The sequence below is a fragment of the Vulpes lagopus genome, chromosome 3, assembly GCF_018345385.1.
Source record: "Vulpes lagopus strain Blue_001 chromosome 3, ASM1834538v1, whole genome shotgun sequence".
Classification (NCBI taxonomy): Eukaryota; Metazoa; Chordata; class Mammalia; order Carnivora; family Canidae; genus Vulpes; species Vulpes lagopus.
In genome coordinates, this window is record NC_054826.1 from 52059361 (window position 1) to 52084829 (window position 25469).

The following is a 25469-nucleotide window of genomic DNA, read 5'->3' on the forward strand; positions in this document are numbered from 1 at the left end:
TGGGCAGCCCCGGTGGCCCAGCAGTTTGGTGCTGCCTTTGGCCCAGGGCATGATCCTAGGTCCCACACTGGACTCCCTGCATGGAGCCTGCTTCTCTCTCTGCCTGGTCTCTGCCTCTCTCTTTCTCTCTCTCTCTCTCTCTCTCTCTGTGTGTGGGGGGGGGGGGAGTGTGTCTGTCGTGAATAAATAAAATAAAATAAAAAAACTCCTTTGGCCTGATCACCCCAATGGGCAGTGGACAGAGTGCCTCCCTTCACTGGCCCTTGCTTGGTTTCTTTCTCCCCATCTCTCTCTTTCTCCCTCTCCTCTTCCAGCTCCCTCCTCTCTGCCCACTGCCCACTTTCAACTGGAAGACTCTCTATTTTGTTACCCTCTTTAAAACTTCTTTGTACTTCTTCCCTCTGTCCCTGTCTGTGGAGAGAGGAGGTGTGTGGGATTATCACTGTGCCAGTCGAATTTGTCACCCGGTTAGATCTTGTTGTCTTCTGTAAAGACTGCCCCCTATTCTAACACAGACCTGGAGTCTACAGAGGGAAACACATTGCTTGTCATGCATTTTATTACCCAGTCTGCTCCAGACGTTAGGAGAAAATTACAAAAGTTAGAGGCCAGCCCTCAGGCTCCACAGTCCACCTTGGTGGAAGAGGCCTTTGAGGTCTATAATAGGGACAAGGCAGAGGAAGCTAATAGAGATAAGAAATTGACCAAAAGACAAAGCTTTTGGCTGCCCTAATTCATCCACCAGCTCCAGATGACCCTAGGAGCCCCAGAAGACCAGAAAATTGATAGGGAATTGGCAATCTGGGATGAAACCACGGTAGTTATTGCCAGAAAAGGGGACATTGGAAAAGGAATGTCCTGAGTGCCCCACTATGGGACACCCAAGGGCAGCCCTGGCCAACCCCTGCTTCTTGCTAATCTCTCGAATGAGAGTGAACATATACCTGTTGAGGAGACCCAAATCCAGTCCCTGCTGTCTCAACCACAGTATATTTCTCTTGCTTGCTTCCTCAGCTGGTGGGACATTTGATCACCCATAGTATACTGGAGTTATTTCTGTATGTATCTATTGCTGTTATAAGACTTGTGAACTTTCTGAAGACATGATCCAGCAAGTAGCAAAGAGATGGCCAAAAGCAAACATTCAATACATGAATTGGGAAAGAGATAAAAGGTTTCAATGCAGGGCCAGAAAGGTCCTTTTGAAGCTTACATCAGAGAAGAATGCTGATTCAATTGTTGTTGGCAGCCATGTTGTAACCAGCCATTGATAAGCAGCTTCCAAAATGGCCTTCAACCATCTCATCTCCTGGGATTCAAACTCTTGAGGGTAGGCAATACTTACTTTTTAAAAGATATAATGAGGCAGAAGTGATGTGATGCATTTCCAAAACTAGGTTATAAAAAGACTGTGATTTCCTTCCTGGGCATTCTCACCCTCTATATTTGTTCACTTTGGGAAACTCCAAATGCCATCTCAGGAGGCAGTCATGTGGAGAGACCCATGTATGGGATAGAATTCCACCTCCACTACCACTCCCACCCCCACCCCGACAAGGTGACAGTTTAACTACAACCTCATAAGAGACCTTAAGTCAAAGGCACCACCTGGCTAAGCCGTACCTAAACAGCTAACCCACAAAACTTATGTTTATTTAGCCGTACCTAAACAGCTAACCCACAAAACTTATGTTTATTTAAGTTTTGGGGTAATTTGTCACATAACAACAGATAACTAATACACAGCTTAGAAGAGGAAAAAATAGAAAATAATAGGGTGAGAGCCCTGACCATACAGACCTGGAAACCATTCAACTTCTGGACTTTCTAGGGTACCTGCGTGGCTCAGTCAGTTATCTGTCTGACTTCAGCTCAGGTCATGATCTCAGGGTTCTGGAATCAAGTCCCACATCAGGCTCTGTGATCAATGGGAAATTTGCTTGCACTCCATCCCTCCCCCTGCTCATGCTTTCCCTCTCACTCTCTCTCAAATAAATATTTAAAAATTAAAAAATTAAAAAAACTTCTCGATTTTCTGTAATGTGAAGTAATAAATGTCCTTAATATTTATATCAATATGAGTCATGTTTTGTTACTTGTTACTTGCAGTAAACTACATTCTAGGGGATCCCTGGGTGGCGCAGCGGTTTGGCGCTTGCCTTTGGCCCAGGGTGCGATCCTGGAGACCCGGGATCGAATCCCACATCGGGCTCCCAGTGCATGGAGCCTGCTTCTCCCTCTGCCTGTGTCTCTGCCTCTCTCTCTCTCTCTCTCTGTGACTATCATAAATAAATAAAAATTAAAAAAAAAAAAGGAACTACTGTGTAATTAAAATGAATAAACTTGGGCAGCCTGGGTGGCTCAGCGGTTTAGCACTGCCTTCAGCCCAGGGCATGGGTCCTAGAGACCCGGGATAGAGTCCCACATCGGGGTCCCTGCATGGAGCCTGCTTCTCCCTCTGCCTAAGTCTCTGCCTCTGTCTGTCTCTCATGAATAAACAAATAAAATATTTTTTTTAAAAAATGAATAAACTATGTATTTTAAAGCAAACAAAGTAATCACCAGAGAACTTTTAGTGATTGCTACATCCAAGTTACTTAATGTTTCTGTGCTGATTTCTCTTTCTGAAGCTTCTCTTGCCATTTCTGCATGGAATTTCTTGTCTTTTTTTTTTTTTTTTGAAGATTTTCTTTATTTATTAATAGAGACACAGAGAGAGAGAGAGAGGCAGAGACATGGGCAGAGGGAGAAGCAGGCTCCATGCAGGGAGCCCAACATGGAACTCGATCCCGGGTTTCCAGGATTACACCCCAGGCTGCAGGTGGCGCTAAACAGGCTGCCTCATTTCTTGTCATTTTTAAAGTGGGTCATTTGTTAATATTGGGAAAATCATTTGTTTAAAACTCCTCATGTTTCACGTGGGAGCACTAATGTAATAATCCTGATCCTTCTCTACCTCCTCACTCACTCCTCCCAGAGTAGGGCTAACTTATATATCTAGTAGGCTTCAGAGAAGGAACTTTTTCACTCAACCCTTCCCTCAGTATCTCCCAGATATGCCCACCTGCATGAAGCACAAAGCACACATTCTCTGCTCTTTTCTACTCTAACTTTTATAGTATTTATACCACCCCTCACCTTACCCATCTACTCCAAGAAAAGCCAAGACTGGGTCCCTGGGTGGCTCAGTTAAGTGTCTGACTCTTGATTTTGGCTCAAGTCATGATCTCAGGTTTGTGAGATTGAGACCTGCATAGGGCTCCTTGCTTGGCGGGGATCCTGCTTAAGAGTCTCTCTCTCTCTCTCTCTCCCTCGCCCTCCACCCCTCCCCCCTCTAAAAAAAGCCAAGACTGTTTAGATGTGCCTATTTTAAAAGAAGCCCATCCAATTCAGGGTTGAAGTATAAGAAAGCTTACTTGGTTAACACACTAATCTTTTAACTGGTTCCAATCTTGGTTTGTTTTTTGTTTTTGTTTTTGTTTTTGTTTTAAGATTTTATTTATTTATGAGAGACAGAAAGGCAGAGACATAGGCAGAGGGAGAAGCAGGCTCCCTGCAGGAGCCCAATGTGGAACTTGATCCTAGATCTCAGGATCATGCCCTGAGCTGAAGGAAGATGCTCAACTGCTAAGCCACCCAGGCGTCCCTAACTTGTTCCAGTCTTAGGCAGGAGACAGAAGTATTATTTATAAACATCCTCAAACCACAATAACTAGGGAGCTTTTTTCACATTTTTTAAAATATAGAGCTATATATGTCTACTAATGTAAAACTGCAACAAAAGAACAGTAACACAGCACATGTGCACAGCAACCAAGAAAGTGCTAGGTGAGTTTCAGGTATAAATCTACGTTTTTCTTTTTAAGATTTTGGTTTTTTATTTATTCATGAGAAACACAGAGAAAGAGAGGTGGAGACACAGGCAGAGAGAGAAGCAGGCTCCATGCAGGGACCCTGATGTGGGACTCCAAGATCATGCCCTGGGCCAAAGGCAGACGCTCAACCACTGAGCCACTCAGGCAAACCTATAAATCTACATTATTGATGTTAGTCATGGTGTGAGATTTTTCTTTTTTCTATTCTTTTTTCTGTTTTTGGTCTTTGCATTTATTATAGGTTTTGGGTGCTTTTTAATCTATATTTGTAAGAAATATACACCATTAGATAGTGTTCTTGATTCCATTTTGAAATAAAAATTTACTTCTCTTTTTTAAAAGTTTCCAAATCAATTTAATTGAAGAAGAGCTTCAGATTGCAAGCAACCTATTTTAACACTGATAATTGGGGCACCTGGGTGGCTCAGCCAAACAGCCAACCCTTGATTTCAGGTCTTGGTATTGGGGTCCTGGGATCCAGATCCACATCAGGCTTGGCACTCAGCAGGGAGTCTACTACTCTCCCTCTCCCTCTGCTCCTGCCCCCATTCATGCATGCTCTAAAAAATAAATAAATAAATAAATCATTTAAAAAACTGTTAATTAACAAATACTCATCTCTGTGAATCTGGATTTTTCTAGATATTATGAATCAAACTAAGAGAGACATATGCCTTCAATAATACAAAAATATACATACATAATATTATTCATTGGTGGGCCACCTAAGTGGCTTAGTCAGTAAGTATCTGCCTTTAGGTCATGATCCCAGGGTCCTGGGATCAAGCCCTGTGTCAGGTTCCCTAATGAACCTACTTCTCCCTCTCTTTCTGCAGTTTCCCCTGCTTATGCTCTCTTGCTCTGCCTCATTCTCTCTTGCATGCATGTTCTCTCAAATAAATAAACCTTTTTTAAAAAAAGATTATTCATAGGTGATTTTAAAATATTGGAAATAGGGACACCTGGATGGCTCAGTGGTTGAGCATCTGCCTTTGGTTCAGGTTGATCCCAGCTCCCGGGATCAAGTCCCGCTTTGGGCTCCCCACAGGGAGCATGCTTCCCCCTCTGCCTATGTCTCTGCCTCTCTGTGTCTCTAATGAATAAATAAATAAAATATTTTTAAAAATAAAAATAAAAATACTGGAAATAAGGATACCTGGCTGGTTCAGTTGGTAGAGTGTACAACTCTTGATCTCAGGGTCATGAATTCAAGCCCTACATTGGGCAAGAAGCCTACTTAAGTTAAAAAAAGAAAACATTTTCAATTAGAAAAAGGGCAGCCCTGGTGGCTCAACGGTTAAGTGCTGCCTTCAGCCTAGGACAGGATCCCAGAGACCGGGGATCAAGTCCCACGTCGGGCTTCCTGCGTGGAGCCTGCTTCTCCCCCTGCCTGTGTCTCTGCCTCTCTCTGTGTCTCTCACGAGTAAATAAATAAAATCTTAAAATAATAATAATAATAATAAAATTAAAAATACTGGAAATAACCCAATGTCCATTCATAGGAGAATGGAACATCCAATTAATGGAATATTATGCAGAGGTAATATGCAGCAGCAAAACAAACAAAAACCACACATATACACACAAGGGGCAACTTAGAAACTATGTACTAATTACATACTGGGAGTGGACAGATACAAAGCGGAAAGAATAATGGGGGAGTAGCCATTGGAATGGGGTAGACATGTAAGGAAGGGAGACATCCATGTGTGAAAATAAAGGAAAAATCATCTAAAATGAAATTGAGGGGCACCTGGGTGGTTTGGTGGTTGAGCATCTACCTTCAGCTCAGGTCATGATCCCGGGGTCCTGGGATTGAGCCCCATACCAGGCTCCCTGCAGTTAGCCTGCTTCTCCCTCTGCCTAAGTCTCTGCCTCTCTCTGTGTGTCTCTCATGAATAAATAAATAAAATCTTTTTTAAAATAAAAATAAAATGAAGTTGAGAGGTCTTGAGGGGAGAGCTCTCACCCAGGTTAACACTCACAATAAGAAGCATACCTTGTATTCCTCAGCTGGAAGAAGTTTACTTTGCATATGCCAGCAGGAAGCAGGAAGAATTTTTCCTTGCCCAGCAATAGCCTAGCCAATGAGAACTCAGCAAAACACCACTTCCAGCTTCTTTTCCCCCAAAAAAGCAAGCCCTTCTCCTCTGTTTTCAGGGCTTGCCTACCACTCACCATAGTTTGCTTATCCTGAATTATAATTCCACTGCTATTCCCAAATAAACTCACGTTGCTGGTAAAATAGCTGTTTTTGGTTTTGTTTAAAGATTTTACTTATTTATTTGAGAGGGAGAGCACAAGCAGGAGGAGGGGCAGTAAGAGGAGCAGACTCCCTACTGAGCAGGGAGTTCAATGCAGGGCTCCATCCCAGGACCCAGAGATCATGATCTGAGCTGAAGGCAGATGTTTAACTGAGTCACTCAGGCGCCCTGGCTCTTTTGTTTTTTAAGGTCAAAATAAGTTAAAACCTTTATTGTATTTCTAGTTTTAGAACCTTCTTAACATTTCCTAAAAAATAAAATCAACAAGGATGGGGAGAAAACTCTAAATGGAATACAAATAGAAATATCAAACTATTGCAATTGAATAACATAACCACACTGAAGAGAGAGGGAAAATTTACACTGAAAAAGAGAAAAAACAAATGCATACAGATGCATAATACACAACCACACACACACACACACACACACACACACACATACACGTATATATGTGTATTATATATCCCAAGTCTATTTTCTAGGAATATCTAGAAGCAATGACACCCCAATAGGAATGAGAACACCTAGATCGCAGATCTCAGTTTTTAAAACCATTCTCTACTATACAGAACTAGGACTCCTCAAAAAATTGGCTAACTCCAGAGAAAGAACAAGAGGAGTCTGATCATCTGATTGTGCAAGAAAGTAAAGAAATGCTCAAAGAAAGATGAAAACATGTCAAACATATAGGACCAACCTGAAGCAGTTTCTAGGGTCAATATGGAACAATATAAAAAATCAAAATAAAAAAAATTTTAAAAATAAAAAATAAATAAAATAAATTTAAAAAATCAAAATAATGATAGTCATGGACTGTAGCTCATTAAATAAAATAATTCTTGAGTCTATATTGATATAAATAAATAAGGGAAAAGGGACAGCTCTTCCATTAGGTAGAATGTCAATTAATAAATGTAGAAGGAATGAAGGAATTAGAAAACCACCATTTGGCAACCAACAGAGTAACAATTAAGGCACTGTCACATGTGAATACTAAAACTAGTGGATACAAGGTTGATAACGAACAATATGTTTATGTAATCTCAAAGAATGTCCTCACAAAATCATAATTTTTTTTTTTGTTACAAAATCATAATTAATTACAAAGGGAAAAATAGTAACTTTACAGTGGAGAAAACTGGCAGGCACCACCTAATCAAGTAATCAGAGTTATCATCACTAGTAATGAGACACATCAATATCATGTACAATCTGATATGATGCCTGTGCTATTGCTGCCAAAATACATACATAGAGAAACTGAAACAAACCCTGAGGGACAATGGCATGAAAGACAACAAATGAGGAATTCATCCAGATTAAAGGAAACTAAAGAGACATGAAAATTGAATGAAGCATATGATCTAGAATTCTCTTCTGCTTTTATAAAGGAAATTATTGGGATCATTAGTGACATTTAAATACAGTCTATAGATTAAATAATACTATTGTGTCAATGTGATTTTTTTTACATTGATAACTATACTGTGATTCTATATGAAAATGTCTTTGTTTTTAAGAAATGTACAAAGGGGCACCTGGGTGGCTCAGTCAGTTAACCATCTGCCTTTGGCTCAGGTCATGATCTCAGCATTGTGAGATGGAGCTCCTCATCTGTCAGGTCGAGGTCCATCAGGTCCGTGCTTGACAGGGAGTTTGCCTAAAGTTTTCTCTCTCCCTCTGCCCCTCCCCTGCTCATGCCCTCTCTCTCACTCTCTCTCTAAAGTAAACAAATAAATCTTTTTTTTAGTAAACAAATCTTAAAATAAACAAACAAATAAATAAATAAATGTAGAGCATCACGAACAATTAAAGAAGTACAAAATAAAAGTTCCACAGCATATTTGTTAAATTAGCAAAAACAAAGCAGACAAAACTCAATAATATCAAGACTGTGAGAAAATAAGTATATTTCTTCATTGTGAATGCACTGAAAACAGGTGTAATCTTTCCAGAGAGAAATTTGGCAATAGCTGTCAAGAATCATAAAAATGATCATACTAAAAAAAAAAAAAAAAAAAAGATCATACTCCCAACCCGAGTAATACCACATTGGGGAATACATCTTATGGAGAAGCACACACTTGAACAAGGATGATTATAGCCAAACAGTATACTTGCTAAAAACTAGAAACAATCCAAATGCTCACCCATGGGAGAGAGGCTAACTTGAAACAGGCCATATTAGAGCAATATAATAACAGTTATTACATTCCCACAGGGAATATCAACAAGAGGACCTCGTAGGAATATGGCAAGAACCGTACCAAAAAGGATAAGCTAAAAACAGTAGAATCCCAAGAGATCTATGCACAATGCTGACAACTAACAGACAATGTGTATGTAGGTGTCAAAGAGACAATTTGTAACAAGTAGATAATCTGGAGTTGAAATCTTTTTTAAAAAAATATTTTTATTATTTAATGAAATCCATGTATCCATGTACATGGGAGGGGTGACCATGGCCAGAAGCCAGGGACTAGAACCCCTCAATCCTCATACACAATGTAACAGGTTCTCTCTCTTTTTCAAAATAATTTCATTGATACCCTATGATCCAGCAACTACAGTACTAGGTATTTACCCAAAGGACACAAAAATACAGATTTGAAGGGGTACATGCACCCTGATGTTTACAGCAGCATTATCAATAGTAGCCAAACTATGGAGAGAACACAAATGTCCATTAACTGATGAATGGATAAAGAAGATGTGAGATATACATACAATGACTATTATTCAACCAACAAAAAGAATGAAATCTTGCCATTTGCAATGACATGGGTGGAGCTGGAGTATACTATGCTAAGCAAAATAAGTCAGACAAATACCATATGCTTTCACTCATACATGGAATTTAAGAAACAAAACAGGGGATCCCTGGGTGGTGCAGCGGTTTGGCGCCTGCCTTTGGCCCAGGGCGCAATCCTGGAGACCCGGGATCGAGTCCCACGTCGGGCTCCCGGTGCATGGAGCCTGCTTCTTTCTCTGCCTATGTCTCTGCCTCTCTCTCTCTGTGACTATCATAAATAAATAAAAATTAAAAAAAAAAAAAGAAACAAAACAGATGAACATAGGGGAAGGGGGGAAAAAGAGAGAGGGAAGCAAACCATAGAGACTTTTTTTTTAAGATTTTATTAATTTATTCATGAGAGACACACAGAGAGACAGAGAGAGAGAGAGAGAAGCAAGCTCCATGCAGGGAGCCTGATGTGGGACTCGATCCTGGGTCTCCAAAAATCAAGCCCTGGGCTGAAGGCAGCACTAAACCACTGAGCCACCTGAGCTGCCTGAGTTGCCTCACCATAAGAGACTCTTAATGATAGAGAACAATCTGAGGGATCATGGAGGGAAGTGAGTGGGGGATGGGCTAAATGGGTGATGGGTATTAAGGAGAGCACTTATTATGATAAGCACCAGTGCTTGGGTGTTATGCTATATGTTGACAAATCAAACTCCAATAAAAAAATACAAAAAAAAAAAAGCACCAGTGCTATATGTATGTGATAAATATAACCAGAGTTATATGTAAATGATGAATCACTAAATTCTACTCCTGAAACCAGTATTATGCTATATGTTAATTAACTAAAATCTAAATAAAAACTTGAAAAGGGAAACAAAAAACTCATTTCTTAAGTATTGGCTTTTTGAACTACAGGCAGCAGAACTTGGGTTTTTCAGTAATGGTTCCACATCAGGATAGACAGGCTAAGAGATCCTCAGGTCTGAAAACCAAGTCCTCAGGCCCTAGAGTAGGAGTACCACTCAGAGAGAAGCTTGTCACTGGTCCCATTTTCTGCAGCTCCAGAGCCCTAGCTTAGATTTTGCTTCCAGGGAAAAACAGGGAGGAGGAGAGAACTGGTAGCTCCTACTCTCTTCCCAAAGTAACTGAACTTGGGAGTTTAAAGTCATTTAAAACAAAGCTTGGACAAATTCAGCCTAACAGTGCCCATAAGAAACACAGTGGCTGTAGTAAAAGTTAATTGGGAGAAGAATCAAGATGCAAGATAAATTACAGGCCAGCTAGTCCACAGGAAAAAGCCAGGGAATAATACAGCTGGGAGGAGCATTCTGACTGGAGTCAGAATAAATAAATGCTGACCTCAGGAACTATTATTTCAAAGGACCCAGATTTGATTGGATAAATTCACAGAGTAACTTATGCCCCAGTGCATTGTTGAAAACACAGCAATCGGCTGGCAATTAGGAAAGTTTAACTGGGTAGGATCAAGAAAAGAGATGAATAGAGTCCTACCAAAGTCACTGTCATCCTAAAAATATAAAATCAAAAGCTATGTCTCCCTGAGGTACAACATCAGAGGCTTAACACTGATGTGGGGGGCTGGGAAATAGACTTTAAAGTAATCCAGCCAATCACTCAACAAATAAACAAGCAAATAACAATAAGTCCTGGAGGGTTGAAGGGACCAGTACTCAGAGTTGCTGTATTAGTCAAGTCATTTTAAGGAATTGGTCCACAAAATTAAAAAAGGCAGACAACTCTCAAGTTCCTAAGGGGTAAGTCAGCAACCTAGAAACCTAGGAAAGCTAATGGCCCTAGTTCCATTTCAAGACCAAAAGCATCAAGAGAGCCAATGGTGTAGTTCTCATGCAAAGGATAGCAGAGGGCAGCCCAGATGGCTCAGTGGTTTAGCGCCGCCTTCAGTCCAGGGCGTGATCCTGGAGTCCCAGGATCGAGTCCTGAATCAGGCTCCCTGCATGGAGCCTGCTTCTCCCTCTGCCTGTGTCTCTGCCTCTCTCTGTCTCTCATGAATAAATAAATAAAATCTTTTAAAAAAAAAAAAAGACTATTAGAACTAGTAATTGAGTTCAGTAAGGTTACAGAACACAAGATCAATAAACAAAACTAAATTATATTTCTATAAACTTGTAATGAGCAATCTGAAAATTAAATTAAGACAACAATTTCAGGATGGATGGATGGCTCAGTCAGTAGAATGTGTGACTCCAGATCTGGGAACCATGAGTTTGAGCCCCATGTTGGGTGTGGAGATTACTTAAATAAATAAAACTTGAAAAAAAAAAAAAAAAGAAAACAGTTCCACTTACAATGGCATCATAAAGGAATAAAATACTTAGCGTGACTTTAACAAAAAGACATATGGAACGTATTCTGAAAACTACAAAACATTGTTGAAAGGAATTGAAGAGGATCTAAATAATTGGGAAAACATCCCATGGGCACAATCAGAAGATTTAACACTGTTAATATGAAAATACCCCCAAACTGATCTACCAATTCAACACTATCTCTATCAGAACCCCAGTGGACTTCTTCATAGAAATTGACAAACTACTGCTAAAATTCGTATATAATTGCAAGAGAAGCAGAACAGCCAAAACAACACACTTCCCTATTTTAAAACTTATTATAAAGCAATGATAACCAACACAGTGTGGTACTGGGCAAAGGATAGACATACAGATCAATGGAATAGAATTGAGAGTCTAGAAATAAAATCAAACTACTATGATCTAATGATTTCTTTTTTTTTTTTTTTGATCTAATGATTTCAATCCAACAATCTTGCAACCAAAATTGGATCATCCCAAGACCATCCAATAGGGAAGAATAGTATTTTCAATAAATGGTGGTAGGACAACTGGATAACCACAAGAAAGAGAATGAAGTTGGACCTTACTTCACACAGCATACAAAACTTACCTCAAAAACAATTGAAGAGCTAAAGCTATAAAAATTCTTAGAAGAAAACATGAGAGTAAATCTTCATGACCTTAGATTTGTCAATGATATCTTGAATATGACACCAAAACCATAGGAAACAAAAAATAAACTGACTCCAAAATTTAAAACTTTTGTGCATCAAAGGACACTATCAAGAGAGTGAAAAGACACCCCACAGAATGGGAGACAATTCTTGCAAGCCATATATCCAATAAGGGATTAATGTCTAGAATATATATTTTTTAAAACTTTAAATCTCAACAACAATAAAACACAACCCAATTCAAAAGCAAAGGTCTTGAATAGACATTTCTCCAAAGATGATATACAAAGGTCTAATATGGATATTAAAAGATGTCCAATATTATTAGTCACACCAAAACCACAATGAGATACCACTTCACATACATTAGGATGATTTTTACTTTAAAATGGAAAATAACAAGTATTGTCCAGGATGTAGAGAAATTGGAACTCTATTACATTGCTAGTGGGAATGTAAAATGGTGTAGCACTGTGAAAAACAGGTTGGTAGTCCCTCTGAAAGAAACAAAATTAACAGATAATCCAGCAAGTCCATTCCTTGGTATAGGTCCAAAAGAATTGAAACCAGGGTCTCATAATATCCAAAATATATAAAGAATTCAATAAAAAAGGGGGTGCCTGGGTGGCTCAGTAGTTAAGCATCCTACTCTTGATTTCAGCTCGGGTCACAACATCAGGGTTGTGAAATGGAGCCCCACATCAGGCTCCACATTGGGCATGGAGCCTGCTTAAGATTCTCTCTCACCCTTCTCTCGCTGACCCTTCCCCCTCTCTCCCTCTCTTAAAAAAGAGCAAATAATCCTATTTAAAAATAACCTCTGGACTGTGTATAAGCTTCACCTAGCTAAAAAAAACAAAAACAAAAATTTAAAAAATCCCTTAAGTTGAGGGGCACCGGGATCCCTGGGTGGCGCAGCGGTTTGGCGCCTGCCTTTGGCCCAGGGCGCGATCCTGGAGACCCGGGATCGAATCCCACATCAGGCTCCCAGTGCATGGAGCCTGCTTCTCCCTCCGCCTGTGTCTCTGCCTCTCTCTCTCTCTGTGACTATCATAAATAAATAAAAAAATAAAAAAATAATAAAAATAATAAAAAATTTCCTTAAAAAAAAAAAAAAAAAGTTGAGGGGCACCTGGGTGGCTCAGTGGTTGAACACCTGCCTTTGGCTCAGGTCACGATCCCAGGATCCTGGAATCAAGTCCCTCATCAGGCTCCCTGTCGGGATAAATGAAATCTTTTTTTAAAAAATGATAAATAAAAAAATAAAATAAAATAAAATAAAATAAAATAAAATAAAATAAAATAAAATAAAATAAAGTAAAATAAAATAAAAAGATAACTAAAATCTTTTTTTAAAAAAATTCCCTAAGTTGAAAATAAATAGAAATAAGTTAACTAAACTGAGTATCAAATTGGTTGCCACAGGGATCCCTGGGTGGCGCAGCGGTTTAGCGCATGCCGTTGGCCCAGGGCGCGATCCTGGAGACCCAGGATCGAATCCCACATCGGGCTCCCAGTGCATGGAGCCTGCTTCTCCCTCTGCCTGTGTCTCTGCCTCTCTCTCTGTGTGTGACTATCATAAATAAATAAATAAAAATTAAAAAAAAAAAAAACAAATTGGTTGCCACATAAAGAAGTCCCAGATATACCTCAAGGACTTTAGAAAACAGTATTTTTGACTGCACATCCTAAGTGGGACACAATGAAAGAACAAAAAGATCTATAAAGAAATTTTATTTTATTTTATTTTTTTTTATAAAGAAATTTTAAACTTCCCTCAGCTCTTTTATTATTTGTAGTAATTTCAGATTTAACATTTTGACTTTTTTTATATTTTAGGTTAAAGCAAAGAAATAATTATGTTAATGAAATTAGGAATCAAGATTTTCTTTTTCTTTTTTAAAATATTTATTCATTCATTCATTCATTCATTCATTCATAAGAGACACAGAGAGAAGCAGAGACAAAGGCAGAGCGTGAAGCAGGCTCCCCGTGGGATGCCCGATGTGCGACTCAGTCCCAGGACCCCAGGATCACAACCCGAGCCAAAGGCAGACACTCAACCACTGAGCCACCCAGGAATCAAGATTTTCAGTGAAAGACATTTATATGTATAATTTTGAAATCAAGGAAATGAAATGAAAACACCCTAATGTTAAACCTGAATGGAAAAATACAAACATGAGCTAATTATTTTTTTGAACTAATTATTTTAATATGTATCTTTAAATGCTATCCACCAAAATGGACTAGAAGCAATGTCTCTCCATTAATAAGGGTTTTCTATCATCCAGATTGTAATATCTAATTATCATTCCCTACTAAAAATGAACAAACAACACAAGGTTCTTTAGAGGAATGTCTGAATCAAAGTCTGGTATATGGAAAGTGTAAGGTGAGCCTAGGCTATCTTATTTGTGCCAGAAAGCAAAGATTTATAGAATATCAAAAAGATTTATAGAATATCAAATATCAAAGATTTATAGAATATCAATAAAGATTTATAGAATATCAAATATCAAAGATTTATAGAATATCAAATATCAAAGATTAATAGAATATCAAAAGGGCCAAACTTTAAAGAAAAACTATTGGAATGAAAGATCAATCAATAGCCAGAGTCATAAAAATCCTAGGTTCAAAAAGAATAATAATTCCTTTTCCCTTTGCCTTCTTCTATTCCCTCCACTTCTTTTCCCCTTCTTTCTTGAAAAGTAAGTTCTAAAAAAAAAAAAGAAAATTAAGTTCTAAAGCAATAAGGTGGTACAAAAAATATAGGTGTTTGTACCTGGGATGGGAAGAGCCAGTGGCTCAGAGCATAATAATGGAGCCCAAGGGGTAAGGAGAACATTTATGGAGGTGAGTTACCAGGGTGGGGAGTAGAATCCAAGTGGGATAAAAAGAACATCCTGCAGAGCAGCCACCTAACATGGAGTATTACAGCCTGTGCAGTGTAAGGAGGTTGTCCATATTGGGGGTCAGCACAGTTTAGGGAGTCAGAGACTAAATGAGGTAAGAAAGCTTCATCCATGGAGGTATAGCCTATTTGGGCATGTCAAGAGCCTGAACAGGATAAGAAAAGGTGATCCACAATGGGATGCCATAGTATGTCTATTGAGAAGGGCAAAGAGCAGCACCACCCCAGTGATGATAAGCATACCTAGTGCCTAATCTATGGTTTCTAAATACCGTTGGAATAGCACTAAATAGCACTAAATAGCACTAAAATGCTCCAGGAAAAATGACTTTGGAAAAATGACTGATTCCATTCCATCATATGGCTGAGGCAGGTAAAGTGTGAAATGAGCCTGGAGTATCTTGTTCTTCCAGAAAGCAAAGAAGTATATAAAGGATGGTGAGAGGAGCACCTGAATGGTTCAGTTGGTCAAGTGTCTAACTCTTGATTTCAGCTCAGATCATGATCTTAAAGTTATGAATCGAGCCCACATAAGGCTCCATGCTCAGTGGGGAGTCTGCTTAACTCTCTGGCTCTCGCTCTCGCTCTCCCTGTCTCCCCATCTCTCCTTTGCCCTTTGTCTCTCACCCAACTCACGTCCAGGCACACATGCACATGCACTCTCTCTCTCTCAAATAAATAAATCCATCTTGGGGCACCTGGGTGGCTCAGTGGTTGAGCATCTGCCTTTGGCTCAGGGTGTAATCCCAGGGTCCTGGGATCAGGCTCCTCATGGGGAGCCTGCTTCTCCCTCTGCCTGTGTCTCTGCCTCTCTCTGTGTATCTCTCATGAATAAGTAAATAAAATCTTTAATAAATAAATAAGTAAATCTTAAAAAAAAAGAATGGTGAAGAACCTGAAAAAAAGAAAATGGAAAATAAACAGGCATTGGCAAAAACGTGGGAAAACTGTAACCCTCATGCATTGCTGGTGGGAATGTAAAATGGTAGAGCTGCTATAAAATATAAAAAAGTATGACAGTTCCTCAAAGAGTTAAACATCAAATTTACATATGGTTCAGCAATTCTACTTCTAGGTACATATCCAAAAGGAGTGAAAGCAGAGATTCAAACAGATATGAACCCCAATGTTCATAATAGCATTATTCACAAAAGCCAAAAGTATCCATTGAATGATGAATGAATGGTAAACAAAATGTGGTATACATATACATTATATATGTATAATATATATATGTTTGTGTGTGTGTGTATATATATGTGTGTATACATATATAAAATGGAATTTTATTCAGCATTAAGAAGGAAATTCTGATGTACCATGGATGAACCTTAAAAACATTATGTTAAGTTCAATAAGCCAAACACAGAAGGACAAATATATGATTCGACTTACATGAAATACCTAGAATAATTAAAGCCATATAGACAGAAAGTAGAATAGTAGTTATCAAGGGCTAAGGGGAGTGGGTAATGGAGAGTTACCATTAAATGGGTACAGAGGGGATCCCTGGGTGACTCGGCAGTTTGGCGCCTGCCATTGGCCCAGGGCGTGATCCTGGGTTCCCGGGATCGAGTCCCATGTCAGGCTCCCTGCATGGAGCCTGCTTCTCCCTCTGCCTGTGTCTTTGTCTCTCTCTCTCTCTGTGTCTCTCATGAATAAATAAATAAAATCTTTAAAAAAAATTTTTTTTAAATGGGTAGAGTTTCAGTTTAAGATGATGAAAAACTTCTAGAGACAGTGGACGATGGTGATGGTGATGGTAATTTTGTACAATAATATAAATTACTGAATGCCACTGAACATTTAATAATGGTTAAATTGATAAATTTTATGCTATGTATATCTTGCCAGCATTTTATTTTTTTTAATATTTTATTTATTTATTTATTTATTTATTTATTTAAGAGAAAGAGAGAGAGAGAGCACAGAAGCAGGGGTAGGGGCAGAGGGAGAGGGAGAAGCAGACTCCCCACTGAGCAGGGAGCCTGACTTGGGGCTGGATCCCAGGACCCTGGGATCATGACCTGAGCTGAAGACAGATGCTTAACCAGTTAAGCTACTCCAGTGCCCCACCAGGATTATTAAAAATTTTTAATAAGGGGGATCCCTGGGTGGCGCAGCGGTTTGGCGCCTGCCTTTGGCCCAGGGCGCGATCCTGGAGACCCGGGATCGAATCCCACGTCGGGCTCCCGGTGCATGGAGCCTGCTTCTCCCTCTGCCTGTGTCTCTGCCTCTCTCTCTCTCTCTGTGTGACTATCATAAATAAATAAAAAATTTAAAAAAAAAAGAATTACTTTAAAAAAAAAAAAAGAATAGGTGGGGTGATGGGGCAACTGGGTGGCTTGGTCAATTAAGCATCTGCCTTAGGCTCAGGTCATGATCTTACGGGATCTGCTTCTCTCTCTACCTCTCCCCCTTCTCATGCACTCTCTCATGCTCTCTCTCTCTCTCTCTCAAATAAAAAAATCAATCTAAAAAAAAAATAGGTAGGGTGAGGGGAAACTGGGTGGCTCACTTAGTTGAGCATCTGACTCTTGATTTCAGCTCAGGTCATGATCTCAGGATCTTGAGTGTGCTTGAGGGTTCTCTCCCTCTGCCTCTACCCTTCCCCTAACTCACACATGCTCTGTCTCTAAGATAAACAAATCTTAAAAAAAAAAAATCAGAGGGTTAGGCAAGGTGCCTGGGTGACTCTCAGTTAGGTGTCTGACTCAGTTTCAGCTCGGGTCACGATCTCATGGGTCATGAGATCAAGCTCCATGTCCAGATCCACACTCAACAGAATCTGCTTGAAGATTCTCTCCCTCTGCCCCACCCCTCACTCTCTCCTTCTCTCTAAAATAAATAACCTTAAAAAAAGAAAAAGAATTCATGGGGTGATATGGGGTGCCTGAGTGGCACAGTCTGTTAAAGGTCCAATTCTTGGTTTTGGCTCAAGTCATCATCTAAGGGTCATGAGATCAAATCACATATTAAGCCCCATGCTCAGCTGGCATTTGCTTAAGACTCTCTCTCTGCCCCTTCCCACTCCCAATCCACCCCCGCTCACATGCATGTGCTCTTACCCTCTCTCTCAAATAAATAAATAAATAAATAAATAAATAAATAAATAAAAGAATAGGAGCAGTGATAATGTTCTAGTCAGACTGGATGATGAATTCATGAGTTTCATTATACTATTACTCTTTATAAGTTATATCTAATATATATGCATTAAATATGATTATTTAAAATTTTTTAAATAAGGAAAAAGCAGTAGAAAGTGTTATAGAAGCACAGAGAAAGGAGTTGGTTACTTCTTCCTAGAAGAAGAGGAAAAGTTAAGGAGAATTTCATTTAGTAGGTGTGTCAGGGATCCCCATGATCACCCAGGTTTGATGACTGACTCAAGGACTCATAGGATTCAGTATCAGTTGCACTTATGGTTATGATACATTACAGCCAAAAAATACAAAGCAAAATCAACAAAGTATATCAAGTGTACAAGACAAGATAGTGTAAGGGCATTAAATGCAGTATGAACAGGGATCCCTGGGTGGCTCAGCGGTTTGGCGCCTGCCTTTGGCCGGGGGCATGATCCTGGAGTCCCGCGACAGGCTTCCCACATGGAGCCTGCTTCTCCCTCTGCCTGTGTCTCTGCCTCTCTCTCTCTCTCTATGTCTATCATGAATAAATAAATAAATCTTTTTTTAAAAAAAAATGCAGTATGAACAGTACATGCACAGGCAAAGAGCTATGAAAGGATGCCCCAGCCAGAAAACAACCCACGCGGCTGAAAAGTTCTCAGTATGGCTGGAACACAAGGTGCTTGCGAGAGTATCAGAGGAAGGGAATGGATAGGGCACTAGGTGGCTCTGTCAGTTAAGTATCTCCCTTTAACTCCGGTCATGATCTCAGGGTCCTGGGATCAAGCCCTATGTCCAGCTCCCTGATCAGTAGGGAGTCTGCTTTTCCCCTCTCCCCTGCCCCTCTCCCTCTCCTTCTGTTCCTTCCATCCTCCTCTGACCCTCCCCTCCCCCTGCTTGTGCTCTTTCTCTCTCTCAAATAAATAAATAAAATAGAAGAAGAAGAAGAAGAAGAAGAAGGAGGAGGAGGAGGAGGAGGAGGAGGAGGAGGAGGAGGAGGAGGAGGAGGAGGAGGGAGTGGAGAAGGAAGGAGTCAGACTTTACAATGGGCCTCTTATTCCACAGTAGGACATTTTAACTTTCTCCTATGAGCAACAGGAAAACATTAAGTATTGTTGGTAAGGGAGTATAGTGCAGTGCCTGGATGTAATAGGCAGCTTATATTCTCCAAAAATTAAGATGTTGAAGTCCTAACCCCCAATGTGATGCTATTAGGAGGTAGGGCTTTGGGAACTGATTGGGTGCCCTTATGAAAGAGACCCTAGGGAACTCTCTCACCCCTTCTGCCACGTTAGGATAGAGGGAGAAGATGGCTATCTATAAATCAGGAAGACCGCTCCCACCAGACACCAGATCTGCCAGGACATTGATCTTGGACCTTCAAGCCTTCAACTGAGAGAAATAAACTGATATTTAAGCCATTTGGGCTATGGTATTTTGTTACAGTAGTTCAAATGGACAAAAATACTGACATAGTATATAGTAGGCCCAAAATAAAGTCTGTTGATTTGATATTACTATGCCAGTTGAAGATCTATATCAATTTCTTAGCAATCTGTCAGTAGAGATGACAGAGCTTCACTGTATCATTTAAAGCCACCCTAGGGGCGCCTGGCTGGCTCAGTCAGTTAAACCTTTGGCTCAGGTCGTGATCCCAGGGTCTGAGATCCAGCCCCACCTCAGGATCTCAGCTCAGCGGGAAGCCTGCTGATCCCTCTCCCTGCCACTCCCCCTGCTTATACTCTCTCTCTCTCTCTGTCAAAAAAATAAAATCTTTTTTAAAAATTAAAATTAAAAAATAAACTAATTCACTCTGATCCATAGTCAAATACACAATTAATTGAAATAGGTTCTAAAAATTATGGGATCTAAAACTCTAGATCTAGAAAAGTAGGGTTTAGGTTCATGGAGATGGAGACTAGAACCTAATATTAGTTTGTAAAATTATCAGAAAAATATAGTTTTCAGAATAGACTGGTAACAGCTACCATTTATTTTGTGCTAGGCAATGTGGTAAGTAGTTTATGGAAATTATTTTGGTTTATCTTTACAACCATCTTTAAAGCAGATGTCATTTCCTCATTTTACAGATGAAGATGCTAATTTACAAATATTAAATGATTTACCTAATATTGCATAGGTCAAGACTGCAGAATGGAGCTGTTGATATCAAGCTGAGTATCTCATGGCTTTAACTGATGGCCTGTTTATATCTTAGAGATTATTGGAGTTAATCCCAATCCTGCTGGCTCAGACATTGTCAGAGTACAAGACATCATGGCCATCCATTGTACCTCACATGGCTCTGAACATCCACCCCTCCTGTCCCAAGGGGGAGCTCAGCAGGGCCTGGAATCGTTGGGAGACCCAGGACCACCAGTGGGGTAATGAGAAAAGCTGCCTTATCTGTTTAGTCTAACTTGCCATACAGATATGCTCGTTTTCTAAGTGGGCTATGACATGGAAAAAGTTGGAAAGCTCTACTTGTATCTAATTCTTCTCCTTTCCCTTCTAAAAACCATCTGAAAATCCCAAACCAGTAATCAACAAACACCCCTACATCTTCAATCTGTTCTTGGAAAGTCACTGATTTAAAATTTGGCAAGTCCTGAAGACAATGCTTCCCTGCAGCCTTGAAGATACTATAAAATGACCCATCCTGAGCCATGAACTAGGATTGCAGCAAAGATGGGGGGGCGGATGTCATCATCACCCCCTCTTCCCCCAGCCAACATCAGCATAGCTTTGTCACTGTTTTCCTCAAGAACAAACCCTGCTGTTCGGACCAATTTCAGATTCTGAGTCAAATAATGTTTGTACACATCCTGTTAGTAAAACTTAATTTATGGTCACTTCTAACAACTAGAGATGTGTTCACAGAGCTGAGAAGTAGAAAGCCTCATGGTAGTGTTCACTAGAGAATAAATCTAAATTGTTTTGAGCATCTAATCAGATTGAGAGTGAGGGGAAAGGGACTATTTTTTGCTCCATTTTGTCAAATATACATGCTTGAATTCTGGGAATTTTACAAAAATGTCCTTCATACTTTTGGATTTCTAGCTGAATAACTCTGCTATGGAAATGTGGGCAACTAGAAACTTTCTATGAGATAAATAAGTAATGTATAGACATTGTTTTTTAGGCTAGTCACCTGGTATTGGCAAAAGAACACAGATTTGCAGCCTGAGGACTGGTGTTCAAGCATAAGCTCTAATATTAACTAGCTGTGTGACCCTGATAAAACCCTTACCTCTCCCAGTCTGTTTCTTTATTGTCGAATAAGAAAGAATCCTTCATAGGAGAACTACCCTAGGGATTAAATGCTAAAGGTGCTTTGTAAACTATAACACTACATAATTATTAACCATCTATTGCATTGTAATAGATGAGTCAGGCATAAGGTCTGACACAGAGCTGATGCACAATATTTATAGTATAAATAAGTAAACCCCACTGGTAAGCTGGGTGATCTCAGGCAAGAAACATCTCAGTTTCTCTCTTTTGCCTTCTCTGATAACCACCTCCCCCTAGTTCATTGGGCTCCAGACATACAGTCCTTTTTCCTGTTCTTCCAGCAGAGCAAGCTCACCCCTGCCACAGGTCCTTTGGACCTGCTGTTCCCTCTTCGTGAAACATTCTTCCCCAGCTCTTTGCATGACTTTCCACTTCTCATCAATCCAGTCTTAGATAAAATGTCATTTATTCAGAGGCTTTATTATTCAGTGAGTAATATTCCTTCCACATCATTCACCCAATATATATTCCTGTTTTATTTTCTCCTTAGCACTTATTACTATCTGTTGACTTATTACATTCTCCTCCACTAGAAAAAAAAAAAAAACACACTATACTAGAGCTTCCCTGTCCACAACTGTATTCCAATGCCCAAGATAACATCTAACTCATAGTAAACTCTCAATAAGCATTTGAATAAATGAAGTTGAAATATGATAATTATATGAAAAGTTTCATTTTCATTCATTCAACAAATATTTTGTATGTACCTATGAGAGCCCAGATTGTATTTCAAGATGCTGGGGATTCAACTGAGAACAAAATAGACAAAAATCTCTTTCTTGGGGTATGACTACCAGTGGGGAAACAAAGAAAAACAAGGTAAAAAGTAAAAACATACTATATCTGATAATGTTAAGTGTTAAGAAGGAAAAAAATAATAAAGCAGGAAAGAAGGACATGAAATATGTGTGGAGGTGTTAAATTTTAAATAGAGTAATCAGAGAATGAAATGAGAGGCTGAGCCCTGAGGATATATGGGGGAAATGCATTCCAGGTCATGGTAACTGGCACAGTAATGAAGGTGTTGGAGAGTAACACAATAAAGGATGAGACAGGAAGGTTAGGGGAGTTGGACTGTATAGTGGCTAGACTAAGGACTTTGGCTTTTACCAAGAGGGAGATGGTAAACTGTTGAAGAATAGGAGCATCAGGGTATCATGATGCGGCTTGTTTTAAGAGGATTGCTGGGGCTGCTGGGCTTCGAATACCTGAAGGGCAAGGGAAAGGACCAGTGAAGACGCTACAATAACCTTGGCAAGAGATGATGGCTCCCCAAGACTCGGGGAGGAGGAGTTGTGGGGATGGAAGATGAAATTTTGGATCTGACAGTCACATTGGGAGAGTTTAAGGGGGAGGTCTGCTCTGGGAGTTAGAACTTGAAACTCAAATGGTATTATTTATTATCAGCAGTAAACCAATCATGAAGATGGAGTCCTGGCTCTACCACATCCTGGTAGCAAACTGTTGAGTCGACTATTTCTAGGTTCTAGGCCTCAGTTTCCCTAAGAGTAAAACGGAGAAAGTGTTCCCACATAACAAGGGCCTTCAAGAGAATGAAATGAGAAGTGTTGAAGGCTGACAGTGAGCAAGGTGAAAACCTTTGGCTTAAGAGTGCACGAACCTGTACCAGAGGGAGGGGGCTGCTGTTAAACCAGAGACTGACTTTCAGTTCCACAGCACACACTCCGAGAACCCCCAGCAGCGACCAAATAGAAGCGTGTGGGCCCCCTACCGCAAGGCGGTCCGCAGAGCCCAAACCTCGCGAGATTTGTTGGCCGGGCAACGTCCCACATCTCGCGAGACCAAGGTTTATGAGTGACTATCGGCCGGTTAGGGCTTGCTGGAAAGATGGAGTATCGCGGGTTGGGCACCGTAGAGGCCGCGGACAGTGGAGGGGCCCGGCCATACAACAGCTCCGAGGAACGAGAAGGACGGGAACCGGACGGGCTGCGCTTCGACCGCGAGAGGGCGCGCCGCCTCTGGGAAGCAGTGTCCGGGGCCCAACCAGTGGGGAGGGAGGAAGGTGAGTCCGGGGACCTCAGAGGCAGCGAGTCCAACCGCCCGTTCATTTCACGGGGAGTGGCGGGAGCGCGGGGCGGGAGCGCGGGGCGGGAGCACGGACAGCCCCCGGGTCTCCGGTCACACCCCCTGGCGCCCGGCCCGCCCCCTTGCGTGACGCGCCCCGGGACTCCTTGACTCGTGCACCCCAGCAGGGCCTGGGTACCATGGGCCAGGTACCCCGAAAAGGTCTCCGGGCTTAAATGGTCAAGGCCCTTCTCGTACTCTGGTCCCTCCATTCTCACCCACCAGAGCGCAGCTCTTCTTAAACTCTTCTTAAACGACTTTCATTCCTATCCAACCCTTCTCGGAGACCCACGGAGCCTTCTCCGCCAGACTACTAGCCCCCCCACCATTTCTCACAGACTCCATCGTCCCAGTCCACAGGTTCCCCCACCCCTATGTCCCTTGCCTCCTTTCCCTCATACCCCACACTGCCAAGGACTCCAGAAGGTCTTCTTCTTCTTCTTTTTTTTTTTTTAAATTTAAGATTTTTTTTTTTTTTGGAAGATTTATTTATTCATGAGAGACACAGAGGGAGAGGGGCAGAGACACAGGCAGAGGGAGAAGCAGGCTCTACGCAGGGAGCCCGACGTGGGACTGTGGGACTCTATCCCAGGTCTCCAGGATCACACCTTGGGCTGCAGGCGGCGCTAAACCGCTGAGCCACCCGGGCTGCCCGTCCAGAAGGTCTTCTTAACCCTATGTTCCTCCTGGCCTTGGTGTCTTGAACCTGATTTACCCCTGTTTCTAGGTGTCTGGTCTCTACTGCCTGGGTCCTTTTTATGAGGTGAGGGCCGGGAGACTGAGAAACTGGCCAGAGTATACTTTGGCTCCAGCATTTTTGTATCCCATGCTTGTGCCAAAGTTGTGGAGAACAGGATACAGGAGAGGCCACTTATGGGCTGAAAGCTTCCCAGCTTGCTCTGCATTTGACCTGGCACTGGGTAAGGTGGAGATAGAGGAGGATGGTAAAAGCTGGCCTGACTTGGTTGTGTGACCTCTTTCATAGTCCTTAGCAGTTAGCTCCTTAACTCTTACCCAGAAGTACAAGAACTGTTTGGCCTGTGCTAATCCTGTCAAGTAATCTATAGGGAAATCAGATAATTTGTTTATTTGGTGAGCAGACTAATCTTGGAAAGTTTAATGTATTGCTTGTGAACTGATTACCCTGGAATAAAATGGAATTTTGGCCACATCCAAGGAAGGTATGTTTACATTTGGGGTGGTACACAGACCTATGCCCTTTTGTATGCTTCTCCAATTTAAAAACTAGTCTAGTCTGACTCCTAAATTAATATGGGCCCTCTTTCTGCCTCATAATTTCAAACTTGTTTGATACAAATCCTCCCCCAAACACACCCCAATTTTCCTTTCACTAATTTGACAAACATTCATTGATCCCTGCTGAGTTCCCAGGTTGGCTGGGCATCAGAGCTACAGAGATGAGGAAGATACTGTCCTTGTCCTGAAGGGATTTATAGTTCTAGTCCAGGAAGCAGACACCAAAACAGTTTCAGCTTAATTAATGTAATGGGTGCAGTGAAGAAGAATGTATAAGAATTGGTTGTGCACAAAGAGAGAGTGACCTTTGTCCTTGAGGGATGAGAAGGGATCGCTTGATCTTGAAGCAGAGAACACAGCAGCTATGCTCTAAAAAGTGAATTGCTTATGTGTCTATGAATGTACGGTGTCACTTAGGACCCAGCTCATTTTTCCTACTCTCCTCACTTTCCAATAATTATATGAGGCCTAAGTAGATACCTGTAACCCCAAGTTCTACTCATCTTTGTTTTGTTTTGTTTTTCTCTTAGCAACTTTTTTTTTTTTTTTTAACATTTATTTATTTATGAGAGAGAGAGAAACAGAGAGGGAGAAGCAGGCTCCATGCCGGGAGCCCGATGTGGGACTTGATCCCAGGACTCCAGGATCGCGTCCTGGGCCAAAGGCAGGCGCCAAACCGCTGAGCCACCCAGGGATCCCCTCTCTTAGCAACTTTTATTGATAATTTATATACCATAAAATTCACCCATTGTAACTGCACAATGCAATGATTTTTTAAGTAAAAGTACAGAATTGCGTTTTAGAATATTTCCATCACTCCAGTTAATTCCTTTGTGCTTCTTTACATTAAACCTCCACTCTTACCTTCTGCCCTAGGCAGCCACTGTCCT

At 40.9% G+C, this 25469-nt stretch overlaps 1 protein-coding gene across 7 annotated transcripts in view; it reads left to right on the top strand.

Moving 5' to 3' along the window:
• Nucleotides 1–25469, top strand: part of ZNF346 (zinc finger protein 346) — a 67580-nt gene that overhangs the window by 8876 nt on the left and 33235 nt on the right. For 2 of the 7 annotated variants that reach the window (XM_041749249.1, XM_041749248.1), the window contains exon 1: nucleotides 22887–23260. The exons of 2 other annotated variants lie outside the window; for them this stretch is intronic. In XM_041749249.1, coding sequence (XP_041605183.1) covers nucleotides 23086–23260 — 175 coding nt within the window. In that variant the 5' untranslated portion in view covers nucleotides 22887–23085. Of the gene's footprint in view, nucleotides 1–22886; nucleotides 23261–25469 lie in introns of those variants that run through there. 3 more of the 7 variants (XM_041749247.1, XM_041749245.1, XM_041749246.1) reach the window with 3 other exon arrangements.